Genomic DNA, 23555 nt, shown 5'->3' on the forward strand with positions numbered 1-23555 from the left:
CCCGAAGAGGTCGCTTGAAATGCCGAAAATGCCTCTTCTCCACCGTGATCACCCAGAGCTGAGGATCTTGGCAGGGTGGTGAGAAGCGAAGGGGCTGGGAAAAAGAGGAAAGCATTCCCTCTCAGGGGGTGGGTGCTGAGAATTAACGGAGAACCGACCAGAGCTGCCAGGAGGGAAAGGCGAAGAAAGGAAAAGAATTTCAATGAGCCCAGGGAGCCTCTGTTCCCTCCTCAAAACGGAACAATGATGCACAGTCCGTAAGTACCGACCCTCCCGGGAGCCCTGAGATCCAAAGGAGACGATCAAAACGGGCTCTGCAATACGGGTACTAAAGAAAACTTCGCCCAACACTCACCAAAAAGGGAGACCCCCCCGCCCAGTAAAGACCAGAGTTCACTTGCCCCCAACCCTCTGCTAGTCCCTCCGTTCAAAAGCCAAGCTCTTCCACGCTCTCCACCCACCGGCCTGAAAAGGGGCGGTCCTGGCGTCACGTGACATTGCGGTCACGTGACTCCGACCCCGCGGGAGCCGAGGTACGCGTTCCAGCTCCCGGAGTCGGAGGGGGCCGGGCGCGCCCAGCCCCCAGCCCGCCGCCACCATGCTGTCACGCCTGCTGAAAGAACACCAGGCCAAGCAGAACGAACGCAAGGAGCTGCAGGGTGAGCCGATCGTTCCCGTCCGCTGTTTTCTCTCCCGCCGCGGCCTAGCCTCAGCCCGGAGCCTGGAGCTCGAGTAACGGCCCGGATCCTGGGAAGGACGCGGGCTCGTGGGCGCGGGCGTCGGAGAGGGGGTGGGGGCGCTGTTTTGGAAATGCCATTACTTGCCAGCGGGCTCTAGTGCCTTTGACTACGCTGCGAGCCGTCCCTCCCCGCCCCTCCCCGCCCCCCCTCCGGGTAACGCCCCCCACTCTCAGTCTCCGCGCATCCTCGTCTGGCCCCCGCGCGAGAAACAGCGCTGTGCGGATTGGCCCAGGGAGCCTCTGGTCCCAAAAGTGGGAAGGGACGCTCCTGGGGGAGGAGCGTGCTGGGGCCAGGCTGAGATGAGATTCTTGGAGGCCTGAAACCTCGGAAATGGGGGTGGGGCCCTTCCAGGATCTGGCTTGGGAATCGGGGACGTACTAATCCTCAAGCCAGGAGAGTGGAAAATGATGCCGGGGGTCTGGAGTCCTGGGCGCCGTCACTGACTCGGTAGCGTCTCTGGGCGAGTCGCTTCCGTTCCCAGGGTACCAGTTAACTCACCTCTTCTAAGAAGAAAAGACTTAAGGGGGGAAAAAAAAACCTTTTTTTAATAAAATGAAAAGGCTTGCTTTATGTTTTTCAAAGTCCTTTTCAGCCCCAGCACTGTAAGGTTTGTTGAGGTGTTCCTGCTACTAGTGGAATAGCAATGAGTGTCGGCCCTGTAGCACCATCCTTCAAAAAACCGATTCTCTACTCCAATCCCTTTTCCGCTCATCCCTAGAGAAGAGGAGGCGAGAGGCTATCACTGCAGCGACCTGCCTGACAGAAGCTTTGGTGGATCACCTCAATGTGGGGTATGAACTTCTTCCCATCAAAACCATTCCCTCTCCCTCCCCCCACCCCCACCCCCCGCAAGTTTAGGCATTGGCAAGGTCCAACCCTCAGACTGCTGTTGAGGGGGTGGGATGTTCCATCATTCCCTCCCCTCCCCCAGCTTAACTTTATGGGGAGAGGCTTGAGTCAGCTCTGACTTCTAACGTTGCACTAGGAGGAGCAGCTGCAGTGGTTGGAGAAGCCGCCAGATTCCCCTCTCCCCTCAATAACCTCCCTGGTGCTCGCAGCTTGATGCCATCTGCCCACTTCCCTTCATCCTTCCAAGTCCAGCTGTCACTTTGGCGGGCGGGAGAGCACCCTCCTTCACCAGAACTTGCCACCCTCTCCTTCTCTACCTCCCACCCTCAGGCAGGCCTGGGGAGCAGCTGGCAGGAAAGAGATGGCGCAGCTGGTGAGGTTGAGAGCAGAATCTATGCCAGGAGCTATAGCAGAGCCAAGCCTTCTTGTCCCTTCCTTCCCAGCCTCCAGAGACCACCCCCCTGTGCCAATCCTATAGAAGAATGCCAGTAACAACCAAAGACTTGGGAAGGAGCAAAGAATATTCTCTTGACCCTGAGTAACCCAGCAGAGTGCTGAGATGATGACTGGAAGAAAAAGGGCAGTATGATGCCTTCCACCCCAGGACAAATAGAATAACTGGTTGTGAATCCAGAGACTGAGTCACCCAACTGAGCCATGCAGGGACTGTCATCTTAATTACTCATCTCTGGGGAAGATTAGGGGACAAGAAGCTTGTGGTTGAGGCCTCTGATCTCCCTCCCCTGCAGACCTTTCCCTTCACTCAGTGTGAATGTGGGAGGTCAACAGGAAAAGCTAGGGTTTTAGGAACTCCCAGGGGAATCTCTTAAAGCATCGGGAGCCCCCTGCTATTGCTGTTTGAGCTCCTGAACCAGCCTGTACTATGGCCAAGCTGTCTCCCAAAGAGAAAGGATGGGGTCTGCCCCCTTTCCTCCCTCCCACATTGGTGCCTCTTGGGCTCTGCTCTGAGATTGGCCCGGCTTCTCCCTCCGCTCCTCCTTTGCTAGGGGCCACCCCTCTTTCAGCTTAGAGGACAGCTAAGCCAAAGCCAGATTAGAAAGGGTTTTGTGTTGCTGCCCACGGGTCCTCTCATTCCCTGGAAAGGAAAACAAAGGCTCAATCTGTCTCAGCCCCTGTCAGGTGTCCTTCCCATTCTCTCCACCCACCCCAACCCCTAGCCCCCTCCAACCCCCGCAGATTCCAGTTGGGGGTGGCACCGGATGTGGAGTCTCCCAGATGACCTAGAGCTTTAGGATGGGGAGTCAAAGACTCTCCAGCCAATGAGAAAGAACAGTAGTTGTGGGATGGGGAGGTTGGGGGAAGAGGGTCAGGGTAAGGGGTTGGGGGTAGCAACCTCAAGGCATTAACAATAACTGCAGCCAAGCTTGATTGAGGAAAAAAGAAAAACTGCCTAGAGCAGAAGGAAGAAAGGGTGAGAGAGAGAGACAGATTGTGTGTGTGTGTGTGTGTGTGTTCCTTCATCTGTGTGGGCGAAAGGAGAAGGGTTGGGAGAGAGACTGAGGGCCAAGAAGAAGCCCCTGAGATATCGTCTCTTGACCCTGAGTTCCTGGGGAGGGGGCTGCTCTCCCATCCCACCCCAGATTCAGGGAGGGGCCCTATTTCCCTTCCCAACTTCTTGCACACATCCCTGGGCTTCCAAGCATGGCCAGATTTCTCCCTGCTGCTGGATTTTCCCAGCTTCTTCCCCAGGGATATTCCCTCCAGGTTAATCCTCCCTTCTATCACCCAGCTTTAGGAATTCCTTTGGTGGGGTAGGAGATGGTAAGTTTTCAGTCAGCTCCCAGCTAGGCTCTCCTGGGAATGCTGAGAGTGGGAGGAAGAAGCTGGTTCGTTTGCATGAATGGTAGTCATTTGCATCACATCCAAGAATGGCCAAACTCACACCGTTTTCCCCAGTTTGACTGCTGGCTGCCCTCCCACCCTTGCAGTGGAATATTAGTCCGGGAGACCACTCCCCACCAGATGGGTGAGTTGATCTCATCCCTCTTCCAACCTCTAGTGTGGCCCAGGCCTACATGAACCAGAGAAAGCTGGACCATGAGGTGAAGACCCTGCAGGTCCAGGCTGCCCAGTTTGCCAAGCAAACAGGCCAGTGGATCGGGATGGTGGAGAACTTCAATCAGGCACTCAAGGTGGGCCACACTCCCTACATCCGTGGGACCCTATTAACTGCCTCCAGGCAGGTCAGTTCAAGGCTCAGTTTAAAAAGGAAATGGGGATGCTCCCAGCAATCGTTGGTATTGTGTCAGAGTGTCAGAGAAGTGTCAGAGAAGCTAGAGAGATAAAAGTAATTGGTGGGTTCAAGCAGAGCCCTTTCTAGGGGATGGATGGAAAGTGCCCCTATCTGTCTCCTTAGAGCCACACTCTACCCTACACACTCTGACTCCCAGCCTCCCACCTCCTCCCCTTCCCAGGAAATCGGGGATGTGGAGAACTGGGCTCGGAGCATCGAGCTGGACATGCGCACCATTGCCACGGCACTGGAATATGTGTACAAAGGGCAGCTGCAGTCTGCCCCCTCCTAGCCTGTCCCCCCTTCCGAACCCCACCCCCACCTCTCCTGCCTCCCCCGTGGGGGAAGCTGACAGGCCAAGAATAAAACACAAGCCTCCATTTCTGTGTGGTATGTTTCAAAGAGCTACTAGCCCAGCATGGGTGGATAGGAGTGAAGATTCAAAGACTGTTTCCCTAAGTGACAGTTACGTTTTGGGTAAAGGGTGGAGCGAGCATCCTCTCACCGTCCCACCTCTCTTTCCCTCTTTGGGCCTGGTGCAGGTGCATGTTGCATGAGCCGAGGGCGGAAGTTTCCCACGCCCCCCCCCCAGAGAAGGTTAGTGGGCTCTGCCCCAAGCTTCCTAATTCAGGACTTTGGTTTCCCGCAGAGGAGAAATATGACAGGGAGCAGGCTTGGTCCCCGCTCTGGCGCTCTGCCTCTCCTCGTGCTCGTGGCCTCTCCCAGCCTGGTGCTAAGCAGTGTCATGAGTCCAGACCAGGTTGGAGATTAATTCTTGGGGATGGGGGCACTTCAGGGCTGGGAAGGAGGAGGAGTGGCAGGTCCAAGGTCACCAACAGAGAGGGGCAGCTGCTGTCGTTGACATATCCCTCCTCCTGACAGAGGCAGTCAGGCACCCCCCCGGCTGGGGGCCGCAGCAGGCCTGGCCTGTGCCAAGCATTGGCTTTGACTGCCAGGCTCCAGCTTCCCTGGCTCCTCCCAGCCTCTCCCCTAACACCCCCCCGACACACTTAATACCTCTGGGACCCAGGCCACCCAAAGACTGGGAGCAAAGTCTCTCAAACAGAGCACGAGAAGGAGCTTCGGGCACTGTACTGCCTGCTAGCTTTCCCCAGAGGAGGTAAGCAGGGTCCTGGGAGCTGGGTGCTCTGATATGGCACGTGTTGATAAGTCGAAGCCGGAAGCTTTTCATGCGCTTCCTCACACTTGATCGCCCTTGACCCTCCACAGCTCCCAGCTGGGCCACGGCTGGTGTCGGCCCCACTGGTAGAATAGAAAACAGGTTCAGAGATGCGGTTCAGCATCACACAGTAAGTTTGGGGCCAACAGGGCTGAAGTGCTCTGTGCTCTGTATGTGTTTCCAAAAATAAGGCCCAGTTTACATGGAGAGAATTCAGATGTCGCTGGCTGAGCGGGAGAGCTGAAAGCCAGCCAGATTCCTCTGCTCGCGTGTGTGCCAGAGTCTGCACCCTGGCCCCGGCCTCTCAGGCTCTAGTTAAGGTAGCCCCCGATACAGGGTCTGCCTGGATCTTTGCTTGGCTTAAATGAGCCAGAATTTGCCAGTTCCCTGCCAAGCAGAGAACTTCTCAGTCTGCTCAGAGCGGACTACCAGCTAGGGAGGATAACAGGGGCAAGGGTTTCCAAGCCCGAGTAAACCAGACAAGTTCTCCCGCCCAGCCTCGGCTGCCACCTGCAGGTCGCTTGGGCTCTGGCCATGTGGCTGCCCCTGCTTCTGGGAGTCTTGCTCTGGGCAGCGCTGTGGTTGCTCAGGGACCGGCAGAGCCTGCCCGCCAGCAACGCCTTTGTCTTCATCACTGGCTGTGACTCAGGCTTCGGCCGGCTTCTGGCCCTGAGACTGGACCAGAGAGGCTTCCGAGTCCTGGCCAGCTGCCTGACCCCCTCAGGGGCAGAGGACCTACAGCGGGTGGCCTCCTCCCGCCTCCACACCACCCTGCTGGATGTCACGGATCCCCAGAGTGTCCAGCGGGCAGCCAAGTGGGTGGAAACACAGGTTGGAGAAGCAGGTGAGTAGCGTGGGGCCTCCAGGACTGTGAGGCCACCGGGACTATGGTGCAGGGTGCTCACGGGCCTCAGGAAGCTGGAGGGACGGCGTGGGGAAGGAGAGTGATCTGGAGAGAGCGCATTGGAATGCCTTACCTACCCTGTGCTATCTGTCTCCTCTCTCCTCAGGGCTTTTTGGTCTAGTGAATAACGCTGGTGTGGCTGGGATCATTGGGCCCACCCTGTGGCTCACGCAAAACGATTTCCATCGGGTGCTCAACGTGAATACACTGGGTCCCATCGGTGTCACCCTTGCCCTACTGCCACTGCTGCAGCAGGCCCGGGGCCGGGTGGTCAACATCACCAGTGTTCTGGGTCGCCTGGCAGCCAATGGCGGGGGCTACTGTGTTTCCAAGTTTGGCCTGGAGGCCTTCTCTGACTGTCTGAGGTGAGGGTTGCAGAGCCCTGGATTGCCCTGCAGAGATGACTAAAACACAGCATAGTGGGATCCTGAAGAGGAGACATTAGGGCTCAACTTTGTGGGTTCAAACCCCAGTCTCCTCTCATGGGAGCTTCATGACCTTGAGAGGTTACCTCTCTTTACACCAGTTCATTCCTCATCTGTTAAATCAGGATGAGAGGATCTACCTCATGGGTGCTGGGCGTAAAATGAGGTACTTCTAAGGCCACCATAGAGCCTGGCATGTAGAAAATGCCCCAAGAAGTCTGCTATCATTATTAATATTCTTTTTTTTTATTGAAGATATAGCATGTGCATGCGAGCACAAGCAGAGGAAGGGATGGAGGGAGAGGCAGAAGCAGACCCGCTGCTGAGCAGGGAGCCCGGCTGGGCTCAATCCTAGAACCCTGAGATTGTGACCTGAGCCAAAGGCAGACACTCAACCACCCGAGCCACCCAGGTGCCCCTAGTGTTATTATTAGTAACTGTTACTTAGGGTAAACTAGTACTTTTACAGAACATTCTGTCCTTTATTTCTCCCAGCAACCCTCTAAGGAATAGGCTTTGATATCCACAGGGTAACATAACTTACCCCAGACCACACAATTAGTTAGTGGAAGCAGTGGGACTTACCCCCAGATCTGCTTGTCCCTCATCTGTATGTTTTCCTGCCCTTCGTCTTTAAACAGTAATGTTCAGGGGCGCCTGGGTGGCTCAGTCGGTTAAGCAGCTGCTTTCAGCTCAGCTCATGATCCCAGGGTCCTGGGATCCCTACTCCATGGGCAGTCTGTTTCTCCCTCTCCCACTGCCCCCAACTCCTGCTTGCTTTCTGTAGTGCGCACTTTTTCTCCCTCTCAAATAAATAAAACCTTTAAAAAAAAAAAAAAAAAGAAAGATTTAAAAATTAAATAATGTTCAAAGTCCCGTGAGAACACAAAGGAGACTTGACAAATACCACACGGGAGCAGGGCCTGCCCCCCAGCCAGCCCACCTTCTGTAGGAAGTCTGCCTTCTACACTGTCACTCAGCAAAGAATTTCATATACTTTCGTCCCTATCCCTTGGTTCTTTAATTTTCCAATCAGCATCATGGAACACATGCTTGATACTTGGATTTCTGCATCTGTGTCAAGGAGGTTTTATGTGTCTCTGCAGTCTCCCCAGCAAATACCAGTCTACACCCTTCATGTCCAGCACCCAGGACTCAACCCTGTGCTCTAGGACCTAGGGAATGGGGTAGTTCCAGGTCAGGGGTTGGCAAATTCTCAGGCAGAATCTGGCCAATTGCCTTCCAGCTAATAATGGTGTTTACATTTTATTATTTTTTAAAGGTTATTTATTTGAGAGAGAGAGAGAGAGAGCAGGTGCATGGGGGGAGGGGCAGAGGGAGGAGAGAGAATCTCAACCAGAGCCCCCAGCTGCCACAAGTCTCGGTCCCATGACCCCGAGATCACCAGCCAAGCCAAATCAAGAGTCAGATACCCAACCAATTGAGCCACCCAGGCACCACTGGTGTTTACAATTTTAAATGGTTACATTGTTAATGATTATGTAAGTACCTACCTGATATCAATAATATTTAGGCCTGTGTTGCCAAAAATATTTGCTGTCTGGCCCTTTAAGAAGTTTACTGGGAGGCCTGGGTGGCTCAGTGTTACTAAGCGTCTGTCTTTGGCTCAGGACATCCCAGAGTCCTGGGATTAAGCCCCCATTGAGCTGCTCTATGGGAAGCCTGCTTCTCCCTCTTCCACTCCCCCTGCTTGTGTTCCCTCTCTCTGTCAAATAAATAAATACAATCTTTAAAAAAAAAAAAAATTACTGACCCCTGTTCTAGATCTTAAGAGTACAAAGGGAAACAAAGCTCAAAAAATACATGGCCCATTTGCCCCCGTCCCAGAACAGCAGGGATCCCCTTTTCCTTCAGGACCCCGGTCCCCAGCTTGTGATAACTTTCCCATTTTAGCCCCTACAACCAAGTCCCCGAGGATCCCTTTCCTAATTAGGGGAAGAAGCCAGAAACCTCCCTCTATCCCCATCCAGGCGGGATGTAGCTCATTTTGGGGTCCGAGTCTCCATCGTGGAGCCTGGCTTCTTCCGAACCCCTGTGACAAATCTCAAGAGTTTGGAGGATACGCTGCAGGAGTGCTGGGCACGGCTACCTTCTGCCACACAGGCCCGCTATGGGGAGGCCTTCCTCACCAAATGTGAGTATCTGGGCCCACACGGGCACATGAAGGGAAATGAGAGCACCAGAAAGGCCCGTCCTACACCAGCAGAAGGTGAGGGTGAATTGGGGTGCCAGAGAAGAACACCCAGGCCATTTGGAACCTGCCCACTTACCATACTGGGGAGCCACTAAGGAGCCCTCTGACCTCTGCTGGGGACCAGCTCCAGAACCCAGAATATAGGGCCTGAGATGGGCCAGAGTGGGAAGGGACACTGATTACAACCATCTCCTGGAATGCAGACTTGGAAGTACAGCAGCGCATCATGAACCTGATCTGTGATCCAGACCTGACCAAAGTGAGCAGGTGCCTGGAGCATGCCCTCACTGCTCGTTACCCCAGAACCCGTTACAGCCCAGGCTGGGACGCCAAGCTGCTCTGGCTGCCAGCCTCCTACCTGCCAGCCAGCCTGGTGGATGCTGTGCTCACCTGGCTCCTTCCCAAGCCTGCCCAGGCAGTCTGCTGAATCCAGCCTGCCAGCCTTCTGTCCCCACCCAGGTACTGCCTAATGCCTGGCATAAAATATGCACTGAATAAATGTCTTGCTTAAAAAACAAATAAAAGACACTGTAGATGGGCAGAAATGAAGTTGTCCAGTGGGAGACTGACCCCATTTAAGCCCTGCCCCCTAGGCTGACTTGATGCTGGGGTCTCTGTACTATCTGCAAAGCCACTAGCAACCACTGGGTGTCACCCCCCAACCCCCAGGCCCTCTGGCATCTGTATGGGTCCTTTGACGCTGCACCTGGAATGGCCACCAGAGGGCATTGTTGGACATTTATTTTCTATGAAGAGTACCTATTTTTCTTAAAGAGGGAAGGAAGGTAGTGAAGAGGGGTCCGGACCAGGCTTGGGTGGTTTCCATGGAGGAAAAAAGGCAATACCAACTTAAATTATCCCCTCTCTTTTTTACTTGTTTTATTTTTTTTAAAGATTTTATTTATTTATTTGACAGAGATCCCAAGTAGGCAGAGAGGCAAGCAGATAGAGAGGGGGAAGCTGGCTTCTTGCTGAGCAGAGAGCCCGATGCGGGGCTCCATCCCAGGACCCTAGGATCATTACCTGAGCTGAAGGCAGTGGCTTTAACCCACTGAGCCACCCAGGCGCCCCTTTATTTTATTTTATTTTTTTCAGAGTTTCTTTGAGAGAGCAAGCAAGAGAGAGCATGAGTTGGCGGGGAGAGGCAGAGGGCGAGGGAGCAGCAGACTCCCCACTGAGCAGGGAGCTTGACACATGGCTCAATCCCAAGACCCTGGGATCACGACCTGAGCCAAAGGCAGGACATTTAACTGACTGAGCCACCCAGATGGCCCCTCCTTTTTTACATTTTTATTTGAGAGAGACCCTGCAAGTGAGGGAAGGGGGGCAGAGGGAGAGAATAGCTCCCTGCTGAGCTGGGAGCCAGACATAGAGCTTGATCTCATGACCCTGTGATCATGACCTGAGTCAAAGTCAAGACACTCAACCGACCAAGCCAACCAGGAACCCCTAAATTGTCCTCTTATCTAATGGATACAGGCCACAAAGGTGTGATAGCAATTGATCACTATCCTAAAAGGAGCCGGGTCCCCTTTGTTGGGAGGGAGTTGCTAGGCCTTCAGAGGTGGGCAGAACACCAGGGAGAAGATGTCCGTGGTAGATGTGGGCTGGCCTCTCCCAGGTAGAGCCATTGTGGGGAATCCCTCTGACTTTGGCAGGAGATGGCTTCATGAATATTACAGCCCCAAACTTGGCAGCACAGGACTAGGAGACAGGGAGGGCCATGGGGCCCAGCCCCCTCCAGATCCCCACTTCCACTGCCAACCCCACCAGTGTCTTAAGCAAAACCCGCCTTCCCCCAACAACCCCACCACCACCACCACCATATGCCTTTCTTTACTGAGGTGCATAGAACAGGATCCCAGAGGACAGGAACACAGGTGAGGAGAAGGAAAGGATAAAGTATTACACTTAAAGACAAAGTGAGACCATTTTTTTTTTTTCAGTCTGAAAAAATAATCCGTTTAATTGAAAAACCTGGAGTGTACTACCCCACTCCCTTAGATGAGGAGACTGAAGAGACTAGACACCCTACATCACTTCATAGCCACTCCGGATACTCTTCACGAGGCAGCAGGCAAAAACAATTCCCAGTACCTAGAAGTAAAGAGAGAGGGGTGGAAAGGAGTCAGAAAGGCAAAGTATCCGAGGCCCACCCAGCAGACCCCAAACACCACGAGGGCCCCTGTCCCCAGGCCAGGACTTCCCCCAGCACCCTCCTCCCACTGCCCCTAGTGCCCAGATGCCCCAGAATGAGTCCCAAAGGTGCCTCTCACCTCCACAAAGGCAATTCCCAGGGCTGCTGCAGCCACCACCAGCACATTGCTCCGTAGCCAGCCCCCGATCTTCTCCACACAGCCCTGAAAGGTAGTAGGCACACAAGGCAAGAACATAATCAGAAACTTCCCACCTACTTTCTGTTCCCTCTCTCCCCCGCTCTCTGTACCTTTCACCCTACCCCTAGCATTCCCAGAGCTCCTCCCCATCCCAGGGCCCCAACCCTCTCCACCTCCATCCCTGGTCCCTCTCTCTATCTCAACCCTTGAAATATTTCCCAGATCTCCCAAGTCCCCTCTATCTCAGTTTCTTCCTTACCTCAGAGTAGATGTTATTTATTTGTAAAGAAGCCCCACAGTCCTTTGTGACATTGATGCAGCAGGAGTCAGGGACTTGGCCCTTGGGCACAGTAGGGACGCTCTCCCAGTCCGTGTAGTTAGCTGCCCCGCAGCATTTAAACTGCAGGAGAGAAGAAATACGGAGTAAAAGGTTAGTATGTGCACCTCCACCTACAATACAAAGATAAGACTCTTCTTCCCCCTCTACCCCTGCTCCCAGCAACCTTCACTCACGTCTTCCTGCATCTTGTCCAGGGCCAAAGTTGTGCGATTGTCTCTCCGGTAATTCTGCATCTGCTGCCGGAAGTCCTTATTAAATTCTAACATCACCTGGGAATAAGAAGGGGCACTGTTGAGGTCAAACTCCAGGGCACACGCATCCCAGAGCAGCGAGACCTCTGAGGCAGGGCCCTCCGCCCTTTCCCCTGCTTACCTTGTCTCTAAACACATAGCCAGCAATGGCTGCGGCCACCTCCACCAGCATGATAAGAGACAGGAAGATGGCAAACTGCAGGCACAGTGGACAAGGGTCAGGCTGGAGTCTTGGTGACAGTGGCCTGCTGTGGCCCAGCCAGCCTCTAGTTCACTCATGAAGGTTTTCCGCCCCCTCCGTAGGGTACCCTCCCTGCAGTCCCAGATACCCACCCTGGCCCCACACCCAGCTCACCGTGATCATAAGACAGTAGTTCTCCTTGCAGGCCCCACAGCAGCCCACAAAGGCCACCAGGAAGAGGAAGGCACCCACTGCGATGATGACGATGGGCAACAAGGAGCCAGGCGTGGCCCCCTGGATAATGGTCTGACTCAGGACCAGCTGGGCCCCTACACCCACAGCAATCAGTCCCACTGCACAGGCCTGTGAGGAGGGCAGGTCAGAATTAGGCCAGACCCACAACCCATGAGCCCTCACAGCACAGTGGGTACACCCAGGACACAGCCTTAGCCCCATCCCAAAGAGACGGATTCTCACACCTCCAGAAAACTTGACTGCAGGGGAAGAGGATGGCCTGTAGTTCCCCACAATTTGGCGAAATGCCAAAGGAGAAGTTCCCAGAAAGCCTTGACCCCAGGGCACGTATTCCTCACCTAGAGTGGTGCTTCCTATGGGCCTCTAGGGCTCCCAGAACTGCCCTCTATCTTCTAGTGCCCACTTCATCCTCATCAGCTGTTCTAGGGTTCCTCAGGCCCACTAGGCCAGGGAGGAGAAGGGATCAGAAAAAGAGACCGGAGTGGGGTGCCCCTCCGTGGATAAAGAGCGGCCTCTGAAGCCAGGAGCCCAGGACAGGAACAGACTGTAGAGGGTAGACAGCCCTTCCCCACCCCCAAGCAGCTGAGGGGAGTGAAGAGGGATGAGGGAATAGAAAAGGAGGAGGAGTAAGGGAGAGAGTAGGGAAGGGTGGGGAGGAGAGGGAAGCCCCACGGCGATAGCTATCAGGCCGGCCGTTGGCTGGTTGCCCCACTGCCCGATATCACAAGTGGTTGGGTCACCAGACAGGAAGGGCCAGGAGGGGCGAGGGGGAGGGTGCTGTGCACCCACGCTGTCCATTCTTGGTCCAAACAAGCCTTAGAGGACCCGGAAAGCTGGAGGGGGTGGGGTGGCCATGCTGTCTTCGGCCTGTTCCACCGGCTCTCCTTCCACATCTGGTCTCCAGCTGCCTTCATTCTCGGCCCCTAAGCCCTCACCACTCCGGATCCAGGTCTCCCCGCACCCTGCCAGCGCGCCCCCCACCGTCCCCCTTCCCACTCACGCAGAAGGCCAGCAGAAGAACGTAGAGCAAGAACTTGACACATTTCATTCCTCCTTCCACCGCCATGGCTGCCGGGCCTGGGGTAGAGGGGAGCGCAGGGGGATGAGAACCGGGCGAAGGGGGACCTCGGTTTCCGTACTCCCTGCCGGCCCTCGAGGCCTTCCCTGCGCGGCCCCCATTCCCGGCCCCTCCCACCCGGAAACCCGCGGTCAGATCCACGTCTCCCAGCCCCCTCTTCTCCCAGGCTGGAGAGGGGTGGGGGCGACCGCCGCGAAGCCGGGACCTGCCCCGCCGCCACCCCGGCCGGGGCCCGACGACCACCCTCGGCCCGCCAACACCCCCCGCGTTCCAACATTCCCTCCCCACCTAGCCAGCCCCTACAAACGGCCCTCGGCCCAAGCGCGACCCCCAGCCGTCTTCCCCTTCGCTCTGACCTCCCCCGAAACACAAGCGCAGCCCGTCCCCACACCGAACCCTCCCGGGCCTCCGGAACTCCGCAAAGTTGCAAAGTTGCGAGGGCCTCGGGAGCGTCCGGGAGCGCGGCGGATCTTCGGGAACCCGAGGCGAGCCGCAGCGGAGAGAGCTACCCGCTCCCCAGGAGCTACCCCCACCAAGACAGAGGCCGGCCGTGGACCCCGCGGCCTCACCTGGGCTCCCCAAAGCTGTGCGCTCTTCTCCGGCCGCGGCTCAGGGGCTCTCTAGCGGCGCCCCCCGGCTGCGGCCCCGCCCGCCGCGCGGCCCCGCCCCGGTCTCCAGCCACAGCCCCCTCCCCCGCCACCTCCTCCGCCCAGTGGCCGCCCTCCTCCCTCATGTGACGCGGGAACAGCTGCGGCCTGAGTCACCCGGCCCATGAGGGGGAGGGCCGAGCCCCCCGCCCGGCAGGGGCCACGTGGCCCGTAGCCGGAAAGCAGCGCCCACCTCCGCGGAGGGAAAGTGGCGAGGGCAGGATCTCAGGGTGCCAGGGCACCCCTTCTGGTACCCTGGTCCCCGCACCACCTCGGGCTGGGAGGGCGGGACCCAGCGTCGCCTAGTTCTGCCCGGTTCGGGCAAGCGGAGGAAGCGTGTGCGAGCCAAGGGGGGGATAGCGGCCCGGAGCTACACTCTTAGGGCCCGCGCCGGGAGACTGGGCCGTGAAGGTGACGAGGTGGTCTTCAAGAGGCCGCCTCGTCTTCCACCTGAAGTCCACTTCTTTCCTCTGGTTCCCATCTCTGTTGAAGCCCCCCACTCCCATCCCCGAGTCGGCAGAGGGCGCTGTTAGCTCCCTGGGATGGGGTGGGTTCAGAACACTTCCAGAAAGTCCCTGGCCTCACATTCTGGGAGTCCCCCAACATTCTGGAGTGGGTGTTCCTGTCCCCCCCTCTGTTAGTCCCTTCTCCATTTTCTGGGGCTCCGGAGTAGTGGGCTGAGAACAGGAGGAAGCAGTCACAGTCCAGTCCCTCCCTCCGGGGGAGGGTGGACAAGGTCTATGCTCCCACCACTCCTGGATCAGCCTCTTATCAGATGGAGGCCTGGGGAAGGACACTGAAGCAGGCACGGATAGATCTTCTGGATTTTCCCATCCCAGCCTAGCAGGCAGCACTTCACATCCCAGGGGATAAAGCAAGGTGAAGGCTGGAAAGGGAGATGGCGGCCTCGGGTTGCTTCCCTCCGATGTGTGCCCTGGTGGTTCCCAGAAGTTGTGTGAACAGGCCAAGGACAGAACCAGCCACTATTCCTGGCTACCCAGCCTGGGCCCCACCCCTCAGGTTCTTCTAGTCCTGACTTAAGAACCACTTCCCGAGTCTTTGTATGTGTACACAAAGAAGGAAAGAAACTGTAAAAGCAAAAGGAAAGAGATCTGGACTGGGCTAAGAACCAGTTTCCAGGATCACAACCTTCCAGCAAGGGACACCAAGCCCATTCTGGACTTTGCTCCCCAGTTATCACCTAGGCAAGCCGTGGGAAGAGGAGCAAAGATGCTAAAAGGAGTATTCATCAGTTTTTTTTTTTATTGTGCTGCCGCTAGAGGCCAGGCACGTGCCACCCACAGGAGATTGGGGGAGGGGGGCAGGCAAGGGAGACAGTGGCCCTGCCCTCTGCCCACACACAGAGCCAAGCCCTCCCTGTGAACAGACACACAGTCCCCTGGTGGAGGGTAGACAGTCTCAGAGGGAGGGACAGATGCTGCTTCTGCTCCAGAGGAAAAAGAACAGATTTGGTATCACAAAGATGGGATCTTTTGGAGGTGACTTTATAGAATAAAGAAACAAGCTCTCGGTTCCAGAGACAAGGAAAGACACAAGTATAAAAAAGTATTTAAAAAGTAGTTTTCAAGGTTGATGGCAGGCTGGGATTGGCTAGCTCAAAGGGTTCAGGAAGGATGTGGTGAAAAATGGACGGGAAAGTGTTCTGAAGTCAAGATTGGGAAACTTTAGGGGCGCCTGGGTGGCTCAGTGGGTTAAAGCCTCTGCCTTGGGCTCAGGTCATGATCCCAGGGTCCTGGGATTAAGCCCCGCATTGGGCTCTCTGCTCAGTGGGGAGCCTGCTTCCTCCTCTCCCTCTTTCTGCCTGCCTCTCTGCCTACTTGTGATCTCTCTGTCAAGTAAAATCTTTACAAAAAAAAAGATGGAGAAACTTTAGATACCTAATAACTGACATTAGGTATCTAATGACATTTTGGGAACAACCGGGGAAATTTGAATATGGACTGGGAATTAGACACGAGAAAATATAATTTTGTTAGCTATGATGATAGTATGATTATATAAGAAAATTATTTTTTAAAGATGCATACAAAAAAAGATGCATACTGAAATATTTAAGAGGAAATGTCATATCTGTACTTGCTTTGGAATACTTCACAAAACGATGAAGCAAAAAGCAGAGAGTCTTGGGGCGTCTGGGTGGCTCAGTGGTTTAAGCACCTCTTGATTTTGGCTCAGGTCATGAGCTGAGTCATTAGATTGAGCCTTGCATCTTGCATCAGTCTGCTGGACGTGGGGCCTGCTTAAGATTCTCTCTCTCCCTCTCCTTTTGTCCCTTCCCTGCTGCTAGTGTGTGCATGAACTCTCTCTCTCTAAAAAAATAAAAATAATAAAAATTTAAAGGTGTTTTTAAAAAATAAAAAGCAAAGAGACTACGTAATAGGACTATTGAGGACCTAGAAGGTTATGTTGTATTTTGTTGTTGTTGTTGTTGTTGTTGTTTTCAAGCAAACTCTGTGCCCAATGTGCAGCTCAAACCCATGACCCCAAGTTCAAGAGTTCCCTGCTCTACCAACTGAGCCAGCCAGGTGCCCCAAGGTTGGGAATGTCCTAAAGGCAGTAGGGAGTGGTGGGGTGTTTTGGAAAGGGTGAAGGATCTTGGGGTTTGACCTACATTGAAATAAGGGGGTGGTGCCTGGCTGGCTCAATCAGAAGAGCACGGGACTTTTTTTTTTTTTTCTTGAAGATTTATTTATTTTAGAGAAAGAGAGAAACCATGACTGGAAGGGGCAGAGGAAGAGAGAGAAAGAATCTCAAGCAGACGCCACACTGAGTATGGAGCCCAGTGCGGGGCTCAATGTCAAGACCCTGAGATCATGACCTGCGCTGAGATGGAGTCAGATGCTTACATGACTGAGTGACCCAGGTGCCCAGACCATGTGACTCTTGATCTTGGGGTCATGAGTTCAACCCCTACACTGGGTGTGGGGATTACTTAAAAAAAAAAAAAGTGAGGGGCAGCTGGGTGGCTCAGTCATTAAGCATCTGCCTTCAGCTCAGGTCATGATCTCAGGGTCCTTGCTCAGCGGGAAGCCTGCTTCTCCCTCTCCCACTTCCCCAGCTTGTGTTCCCTCTCTCACTGTCTCTCCCTCTCCGTCAAATTAAAAAAAAAAAAAAAATGGAAGGAAGGGAAGGGAGAGGGGGGGAGAAAAAAAAGAAGGGGGAATGAGGGGTGCCTGGGTGGCTCAGTTGGTTAAACATCTGCTTTTGGCCCAGGTCATGATCCCAGGGTCCTGGAATCAAGTTCCTCACTGGGCCCCTTGCTCAGCGAGGAGCCTGCTTCTCCCTCTTCCTACGACTCCCCCTGCTTCTGCACTCTCTCTCTCTCTCTGACAAATAAATAAATAAAAATTTTTAAAAAAAGGAAAGAAAGGGAAGTGAAAAGCAGGTGGCCCAGAAGATAGTTGAGACATTACAGGTGCCATCCAAGGGAGAGGTAATGAAGGCTGGAACCATGTGGAACCATGGAAGAGGGAAGTCTGAGTGGTAGTTCAGAGAGAAAATAAGTACAAGATGACTGCTTACCTGTGGAGGAGAGAGGAAGTAAGAAAGCCCAAGATGACTCAGAGCTTCTGAACCTGGATGCCCAGAGGAGTAGGTGGCGGTTGCCCAAGGCAGGAGGCCCACAAGGAGCATCCTCGTGGAGACGTCCACCAGGAACTGCGGATGTGAAAGGCAGGCGAGAAGTAGTCAGACTAGAGAGAAAAAGTGCTATCTAAATTCTTAGATGGGTGAGGGCCAGAGCAAGAGAAGGAAACCAAGAGCTGCAGAGAACACTTACATCTCAGCAACAGGCCGGAGGGGTCAGTAGCCAGCAAAGGAGCGGAAGAGAAAGGAAGGTGTGGAGCTGGCCCCCACACGCTGCTGGGCCGGGACCAGCATTATACCCATTAGCTCACTTAACCCTTAGGACAATCCTTCGAGATCTGTATGACATGTCCTGTTTTAGAGATGAGGAAACTGAGACTCTGTGACAGGGACTGACAGGCCCAGAGGCCAAGCCAGTAAAGGGCGGTGTTAGAATTGGAACCCAGGTCTCTGAGGGTTCCAAAGCCTAGATTCTTCCACTCTCTCCTGGGGGCCAAGAGAAAAGAGAACGTCACGACAGGAGGATGGGACAGTGGCCAGGAGCATCTAAGAGTATAGAAAGGTCAACTTGAGTGAGAAACAAGAGAAGGTCATCAGATGGTGTGGCCTTCTCCAGAGCGGTGTCAGGGCAGGATCCAGACCCCCTGCTAGGTCCAGGAAGGAAGGAGAGGAAGGTGGAGACAATCAGGTGGGCAAGGGCGGAACTGAGGCAAATGTCAGGAAAATGGAGGCCTGGGAGAGGAGCACCAGGGAAAGAAGCTCGGAGCAAACGGCGGCGAGCACAGAGTGGCAGCAGTAGCTCCATCAAGGAAGGGGAAGAAGTAATGGTGCAGGGAAGATGGGAAAGGGTAGGGCCAGGGAGACCCCTGGAGAACAGCCAGCGTGGAGCCAGAAGGGGGAAAAGCCCGTGCCTAGTCAAATTCATAGAGACAGAAACTAGAAAGGTGATTGCCAGGGGCTGGGTAGATTAGTGATCAATGGGGTTCAGTTTGGGAAGATGAGAAAGTTCTGGAGATGGATGGCAGCGATAGTTGCCCACCACTGCGATGTACTCTTGAAAATGGTTCCATTGGTAGATTTTATGTCAAATGTATTTTCACACAAACACACACACAAATGGCTCACTCCCCTAGTCTGGAAAATCAGCATAGAGCCCTGTGTCCCTCTGAGCAGGGAAGCAGCTGGCTGGGACCCAGCCGCTCACACCATGTCCTTCAGAGCCTCCAGCACCTGCTCCAAGTGCTTGGCCTCCAGATGTGCAATCCAGCTGGGCACCTGCCCTCATTAGCTCCTGCCCCTGTCCCTTGGGAGCCAGACACTGCCTGCTAGTTAGTGAGCTGGGGTGAGCACCTTGCCCCTCCCCAGCACCCAAGGCCTTCTGAAGCCCACATCCACACAGGGAGCCCAGCACCTGCTGCATGCATACCTTCTCCCCTCCACCCAGTAGGCCCCTTGCGCCTGCCTCCACCCCACTAGAAGGGGCCACCTCAAGGATAAGCCAAGGGCACCCTGGTAGGCTGGTAGGAGAGGGTCCATGACCTAGGAGCTGCCACCTGCAGAGGTTGGGTGGAGGTGGGGTTCAGGAGGAGAGAGAAGGGAAGGGAAGAGCTGAAGATGCAGGGGAGAATAGGGGAAGGCACAGAAGGAATAGAGAAGGAAAAACAGATGCCTGGGAAAAGGTGGGGAGGAGGAAGAGGGAGGGAGGGGCAGGAGATAGAAAAACCAAAGGGTGCCTTAGCACCAAGGCCATCTCTTCACTAGGGAGGGTAGGAAGGGTGATGGCTGGAACTGAAGGTCAGAAGATTGGGTCTGAATCAGGCAACTGAGATTTTGGGGCACCTGGCTGGCTCAATTGGTAGAGCATGTGACTCTTGACCTCCTGAGCCCCATGTTGGGTGTAGAGATTACTTAAATATAAGAAAAATCTTGGGGCGCCTGGGTGGCTCAGTCGGTTAAGCATCTGCCTTGGGCTCAGGCCCTGATCTCAGGGTCCTGGAATCAAGCCCCCGCTTTGGCTTCAGTGGTGGGCTCTCTGCTCAGCGAGGAGTCTGCTTCTCCAGTTCCCCCTGCTTGTTCTCTCTTCCTCTCTTTCTCTGTCAAATAAATAAAATCTTTAAAAATAAAATAAAATAAATAGATAAATCAATGAATAAATATCTGGACTCTGCCTCAGGTGACAAGATGGCCAAGAGACAAGTTAGGAGGGAGAGCAGTCCTTCCCACCTTGGCCTTGGCCCAGGGTCCCATTTCAAGCCCTAGGGCTTAACTCTGTTTCCAACCCCACCCCACCCTACCCCCCACTGCTCAGGTTCCCTCCTCAGCACTCTGTCTCTGTCCTTGCCTATTCCTTTCCCTGCTCCTTGGGCCCCAGCCCCTGACTCCTGGCTCCTCATTCTCACCAACTTTGTCTGGCTCCTGCCCCAGCCTCCTCACTGTCGCCTGTGGGGTCACTCCAGGTGCGCAGCTGGTGAGTGAGCAGGGCAGCAGCCCCATCCCATGGCGTCTTCAAGCACAGCCTTGCCCAGGAGGCCAGCTGCTGTGTGGTTCTGATCCGAGCTAGCTGAGGTGGCAGTGGTCTCCTCCTGAGAATCGCAGACCCGCACAACAAAGTTTTCCCCCGGGATGGAGCAGATAGGAACATGGCAGTGATGAGAAGAGGCAATATTGGGATGTGGTGGTTACCTCCAGCTCCTGCTCCTTGGGGCATCCATCCATCCATCCACCCATGCTCCACTGAAAGCCCTAAACATGCTAGGCACTGGGACTCTATGGAGATGAGTGAGACAGAGTCCAGCCTTCGAGGTGATTACAACCTTTGGGCACATACAAAAGTACAGTGTGGGGAAGGCTGTGCCAAAGAGCAGTCCTGGATGCCAGGGGCCACCTGACATAGCTGCGGGGATGCAGCAGAGCACAGGAGGCCTTGGGGAGCACTCACTCAAGCTGTGCACATTGTAGACTCCTCCCTCTGCAAATTGCCTTGCAGTTCAGGGAACTAGAAGTGAGGAGACAGGCAGGATCTGAGTGGCCGGGGAGGAGGCGGGGGTGAGGTCCTTAGCACCGCCAGGCAGAGTCCAGAGAAGTCTTTTCTGCTCTTAAATTACTAATTTCTAGTTCCCATTCCCAGACCTCAGCCAAATCTTCTGGCCACCCACACACCCTCACCATTGCTCTACACACACACACACACACACACACACACCTCACTTGGCAACAACCTTGATTTTCACTGCCCTGCACTCTCTCCTGGACATTAGCTTCCCTCTGGGCATTCCTGACTCCAGCTCCCCTCCCCTGGTAGCCCACATCAGACTTTGTCACCTCCCATGGTGGTAGAGGCCTCCCAGCGTTTTGAAGTCCCTGGAGAATGAGAAGCAAGCTTTGGGCTCAGACCTGTCCTTTCCCTTGACCAGCAGGTGCCTCCTCCTGGCCAAACTGGGCATGGGGACAGCCTTGACCACCACCCCCCGACCCCCCAGCAGGATCCCATGTTGGGCCTTGGCCTGGAGAGGGAGCAATTGGTAAGAAAGACAGAAAGAGGGGAGAGGCCTGGGGAGACTGAGTGTAGGTGGGAAACAAGGTACACCTGTGGAGTTGGAGGGCTGGGCCTGCCCTAAGAGGATAAGGGAAGCTGAGGGCGGCAGGGCAGAGCAGTCTTCTGGAAGGCCCAGGGCAAAGGAAGGTGTAACCCCAAATGATTCTGAGTTCCCCCAGTTGTACTCCACCTCCACCAGCTGCCCCCCAGATACAAGCTCCTTGGCGCCCTCTGTCTGGCCTGGGGGTTAAGGAGTTTACCAGGCCTGCTAGGAGATCCAGCAGGATAATTATAGGATTTCCAGCCTGGTGTGCAAGAGGACTGTAATTACACAGTGAGGTCCTCTCTGGGGGCTTCAGGCTTTGTGGGCAGAGACCTGGGAGGGGTCCATTCCACTAACATTCCAGCCGTAGCCCAGAATAGCCTCCTCTACCACATTCCCAAAGGCTCAGGCTGGGAGGGCAGAAGAAGGGTGAAGCAAGCCTGGTAGGGAAACCCCTCAGCAGCTTCTCAATGACCCCAGGCCCTCCCCTCCTTGGAAAGACCTGCAGTGCCAGGGAATGAGCCACTGATCCTAGAAATAGGGACTTCAGGAGGGAAAAGTGAGAAAAGATGCCATTAGGGATCCCAAGTTGCAGCCCACTGGCCCAGGTCTGATGGACAATGCTGTTTGGGTGTGCGGGGTGGTCTGCGGGGTGGGGATGCAGGGTAACAGGAGCCCCTCCTCCTTACAGAGATTCCCCAGTTCTGGGGTCTGCTGCTCTGAGAGCAGCCCAGGTGTCTCTGGCCTTGAACCCTGACGACCAGCTCCCAAGACCTATAGTTCCTCTGCCTGAGGATGGAACCGACCCTCTACCCGAGGCTACGCAAGCCTCTCTTCCTTCCAGTAGCTCCTGAAACCTCATTCCCTCTCCCTGGGACACCTCCTGCCTCTCTCCTGGCGACTCGAGGTCTTCCAACCCAAACGCCTTCTCTTAGGCCCAGACCCACATTTGCTATGAACCAGTCAGGACCTTGAAGGAGGCGGGCCTTGAAGGTTGCCTGGGTAACGCCGGAGGGGGGGCACCCCCGGCGGAAGACAGTTGCCAGGGAGACCAGGACAGTGGGCGGAGCCCTAAACCCCAGTTAGCCTGTATTGGGATGAGAAAAGATCTAAAGGTCCAGATCTCTCCCAGCTCCTTTCCATGAAGCCTGCAGGTCACCTCCTTGGGAACTGGGTCTAGGGCAGCTGCAAGTCTTTAAGCTCCAGAAAGAGACCTCCCAGGGATTAGTTCCCGCAACTCAGGGAAACCCAAAAGTAACCAAACCTGAGGGAACTAAGGAAAGAAGCAAGATGTAGGAGGGGATGGAGAGAGGAACAAGGCTTAATGCATTTTTGATATAGAACTTCTTGGAGTAGAAATCTAAGGAAGTATGCAAAACCAGTTTTAGTTCCACTTCCAAGAAGCTAAAATTCCAGACTCTACCACCAGATGGCAGTCTTGCCCACTCAATGGATTAAGCCCAATCCTGGAACTAGTGGGGACGAAGCTGGGAGGTGGGAATATTCACTCTTGTCTCACAAGTTGTTCCTGACTCCTGCTCTCCGGCATTTGGCAGACACCCATAACTCTTCATGACCATAAATACCCAGTTTTCTCTCCCCAACCCTCCTCTGACCAGATCCAGTTAACAGGATTCATTCATTCTTCATTCAAAGGAGATAAGGAACACTTTGGTGGGAAAATTTCCTGCTTTCTTGGGTCCGACTCACAGTGTAAGGGTGATAAGCTGGGATAATAGTAATGACTAACTCATTTAGGGTTGCATGTCAGGAAAAAAAGGAATTGCATATTGGGCAGTTAATCCTCATAACCTTATGAAAAAGGTACTAGGTACTATATTGTTATCCCATCTAAGGCATACAGAGCCAAGTTCGCACTGCCAGAAATGTGGGAGGGCTGGACCTTGAACCCAGACAGCCTACTTCTGGTCTGGAAGCTAGAGTAACTTCCATACCACACAGAATGGTGCAGATGTAGCTAGGAAGAAGATCTACTCTGGGCTTGGGAATCAGCAACAGATTCCTGGAAGACACATGTCCAAAATCTCGTCTATACTGAGACCTGAAGAAAGAACAAATTTGGCCAAGATACTGGGGAATGGGGGCAATAGAGGTAGGAAGGGGTGTTGTTCTAGGAAGAGAAAACTTATGTGAAGATTCAGAGATGATCAAGAGAAAGAAGATGAGGTCTACCTCTAGGTTTCTGGTCTGGATGATTGTCATTCAGTAAAATGAAAATGTGCCTCAGCAAGATGGGGCACATTTTCGGGGGAGAGAAGGAGTTCTCTGATTATCATATTTAACCCATGATGTTTGAGGTGCCTTGGGACATCCAGATGGATATCAAAGAGGCATCTATCTGGCATGGAGTTTGTTGGCTTTGTTTGTTTGTTTGTTTGGTTGGTTGGTTTGTTTGGTTTTTTAAGATTTTATTTATTTAGTTGACAAAGACACAGCAAGGGAACACAAGCAGGAGTGGGAGAGGGAAACGCAGGCTTCCTGCTTAGCAGAGAGCCCCATTCAGGGGCTGGGTTCATGACCAGAGCCTAAGGTGGACACTTAACAACCGAACCACCCAGGAGCCCCTGGCTTGGAGTTTTGGCTGGTACACTGTTTATCTAGTGTTCCATCCAGTCTAAATGTTTCCTGAGAAAATTTGTCTTTGCATCTATCATAGACCTACCATTAGACACAAACTTGGTGAGAAAGTGAAGGC

At 54.2% G+C, this 23555-nt stretch overlaps 3 protein-coding genes across 3 annotated transcripts; 2 read left to right on the forward strand and 1 right to left on the reverse strand.

Moving 5' to 3' along the window:
• Positions 1 to 480: 480 nt before the first annotated feature.
• Positions 481 to 4223, forward strand: BLOC1S1 (biogenesis of lysosomal organelles complex 1 subunit 1). Its single transcript, XM_004773041.3, has 4 exons — positions 481 to 659; positions 1459 to 1531; positions 3610 to 3742; positions 4025 to 4223. Exons 1-4 carry the CDS (start codon positions 599 to 601, stop codon positions 4133 to 4135), a joined length of 378 nt encoding a protein of 125 aa, XP_004773098.1. The 5' UTR covers positions 481 to 598; the 3' UTR covers positions 4136 to 4223.
• A 145-nt stretch (positions 4224 to 4368) lies between these two features.
• Positions 4369 to 9108, forward strand: RDH5 (retinol dehydrogenase 5). The gene is made up of 4 exons (XM_004773039.3): positions 4369 to 5867; positions 6034 to 6292; positions 8344 to 8507; positions 8771 to 9108. Exons 1-4 carry the CDS (start codon positions 5558 to 5560, stop codon positions 8992 to 8994), a joined length of 957 nt encoding a protein of 318 aa, XP_004773096.1. The 5' UTR covers positions 4369 to 5557; the 3' UTR covers positions 8995 to 9108.
• A 1378-nt stretch (positions 9109 to 10486) lies between these two features.
• CD63 (CD63 molecule) lies at positions 10487 to 13712 on the reverse strand. Its single transcript, XM_004773043.3, has 8 exons — positions 13578 to 13712; positions 12931 to 13007; positions 11850 to 12038; positions 11616 to 11690; positions 11417 to 11512; positions 11163 to 11303; positions 10844 to 10927; positions 10487 to 10664 (listed from the first exon to the last, which is right to left on the reverse strand). Exons 2-8 carry the CDS (start codon positions 12994 to 12996, stop codon positions 10599 to 10601), a joined length of 717 nt encoding a protein of 238 aa, XP_004773100.1. The 5' UTR covers positions 12997 to 13007; positions 13578 to 13712; the 3' UTR covers positions 10487 to 10598.
• Between the last annotated feature and the right edge of the window lie 9843 nt (positions 13713 to 23555).

This window comes from Mustela putorius, unplaced genomic scaffold (assembly GCF_011764305.1).
Source record: "Mustela putorius furo isolate JIRA1106 unplaced genomic scaffold, ASM1176430v1.1 tig00003988_pilon_pilon_pilon, whole genome shotgun sequence".
NCBI lineage: Eukaryota > Metazoa > Chordata > Mammalia > Carnivora > Mustelidae > Mustela > Mustela putorius.

Coding starts and splice junctions, on each gene's coding strand:
- CD63 (XM_004773043.3), bottom strand. CDS start 12,996: ATGGCGGTGGAAGGAGGAATGAAATGTGTCAAGTTCTTGCTCTACGTT. Junction 11,304..11,416: donor TGGACAAGATGCAGGAAGAC/GTGAGTGAAGGT, acceptor TCTCTCCTGCAG/TTTAAATGCTGCGGGGCAGC. Junction 10,665..10,843: donor TGGGAATTGCCTTTGTGGAG/GTGAGAGGCACC, acceptor CTTTACTTCTAG/GTACTGGGAATTGTTTTTGC.
- BLOC1S1 (XM_004773041.3), top strand. CDS start 599: ATGCTGTCACGCCTGCTGAAAGAACACCAGGCCAAGCAGAACGAACGC. Junction 660..1,458: donor CGAACGCAAGGAGCTGCAGG/GTGAGCCGATCG, acceptor GCTCATCCCTAG/AGAAGAGGAGGCGAGAGGCT. Junction 1,532..3,609: donor GTGGATCACCTCAATGTGGG/GTATGAACTTCT, acceptor TCCAACCTCTAG/TGTGGCCCAGGCCTACATGA.
- RDH5 (XM_004773039.3), top strand. CDS start 5,558: ATGTGGCTGCCCCTGCTTCTGGGAGTCTTGCTCTGGGCAGCGCTGTGG. Junction 5,868..6,033: donor AACACAGGTTGGAGAAGCAG/GTGAGTAGCGTG, acceptor CTCTCTCCTCAG/GGCTTTTTGGTCTAGTGAAT. Junction 6,293..8,343: donor GCCTTCTCTGACTGTCTGAG/GTGAGGGTTGCA, acceptor ATCCCCATCCAG/GCGGGATGTAGCTCATTTTG.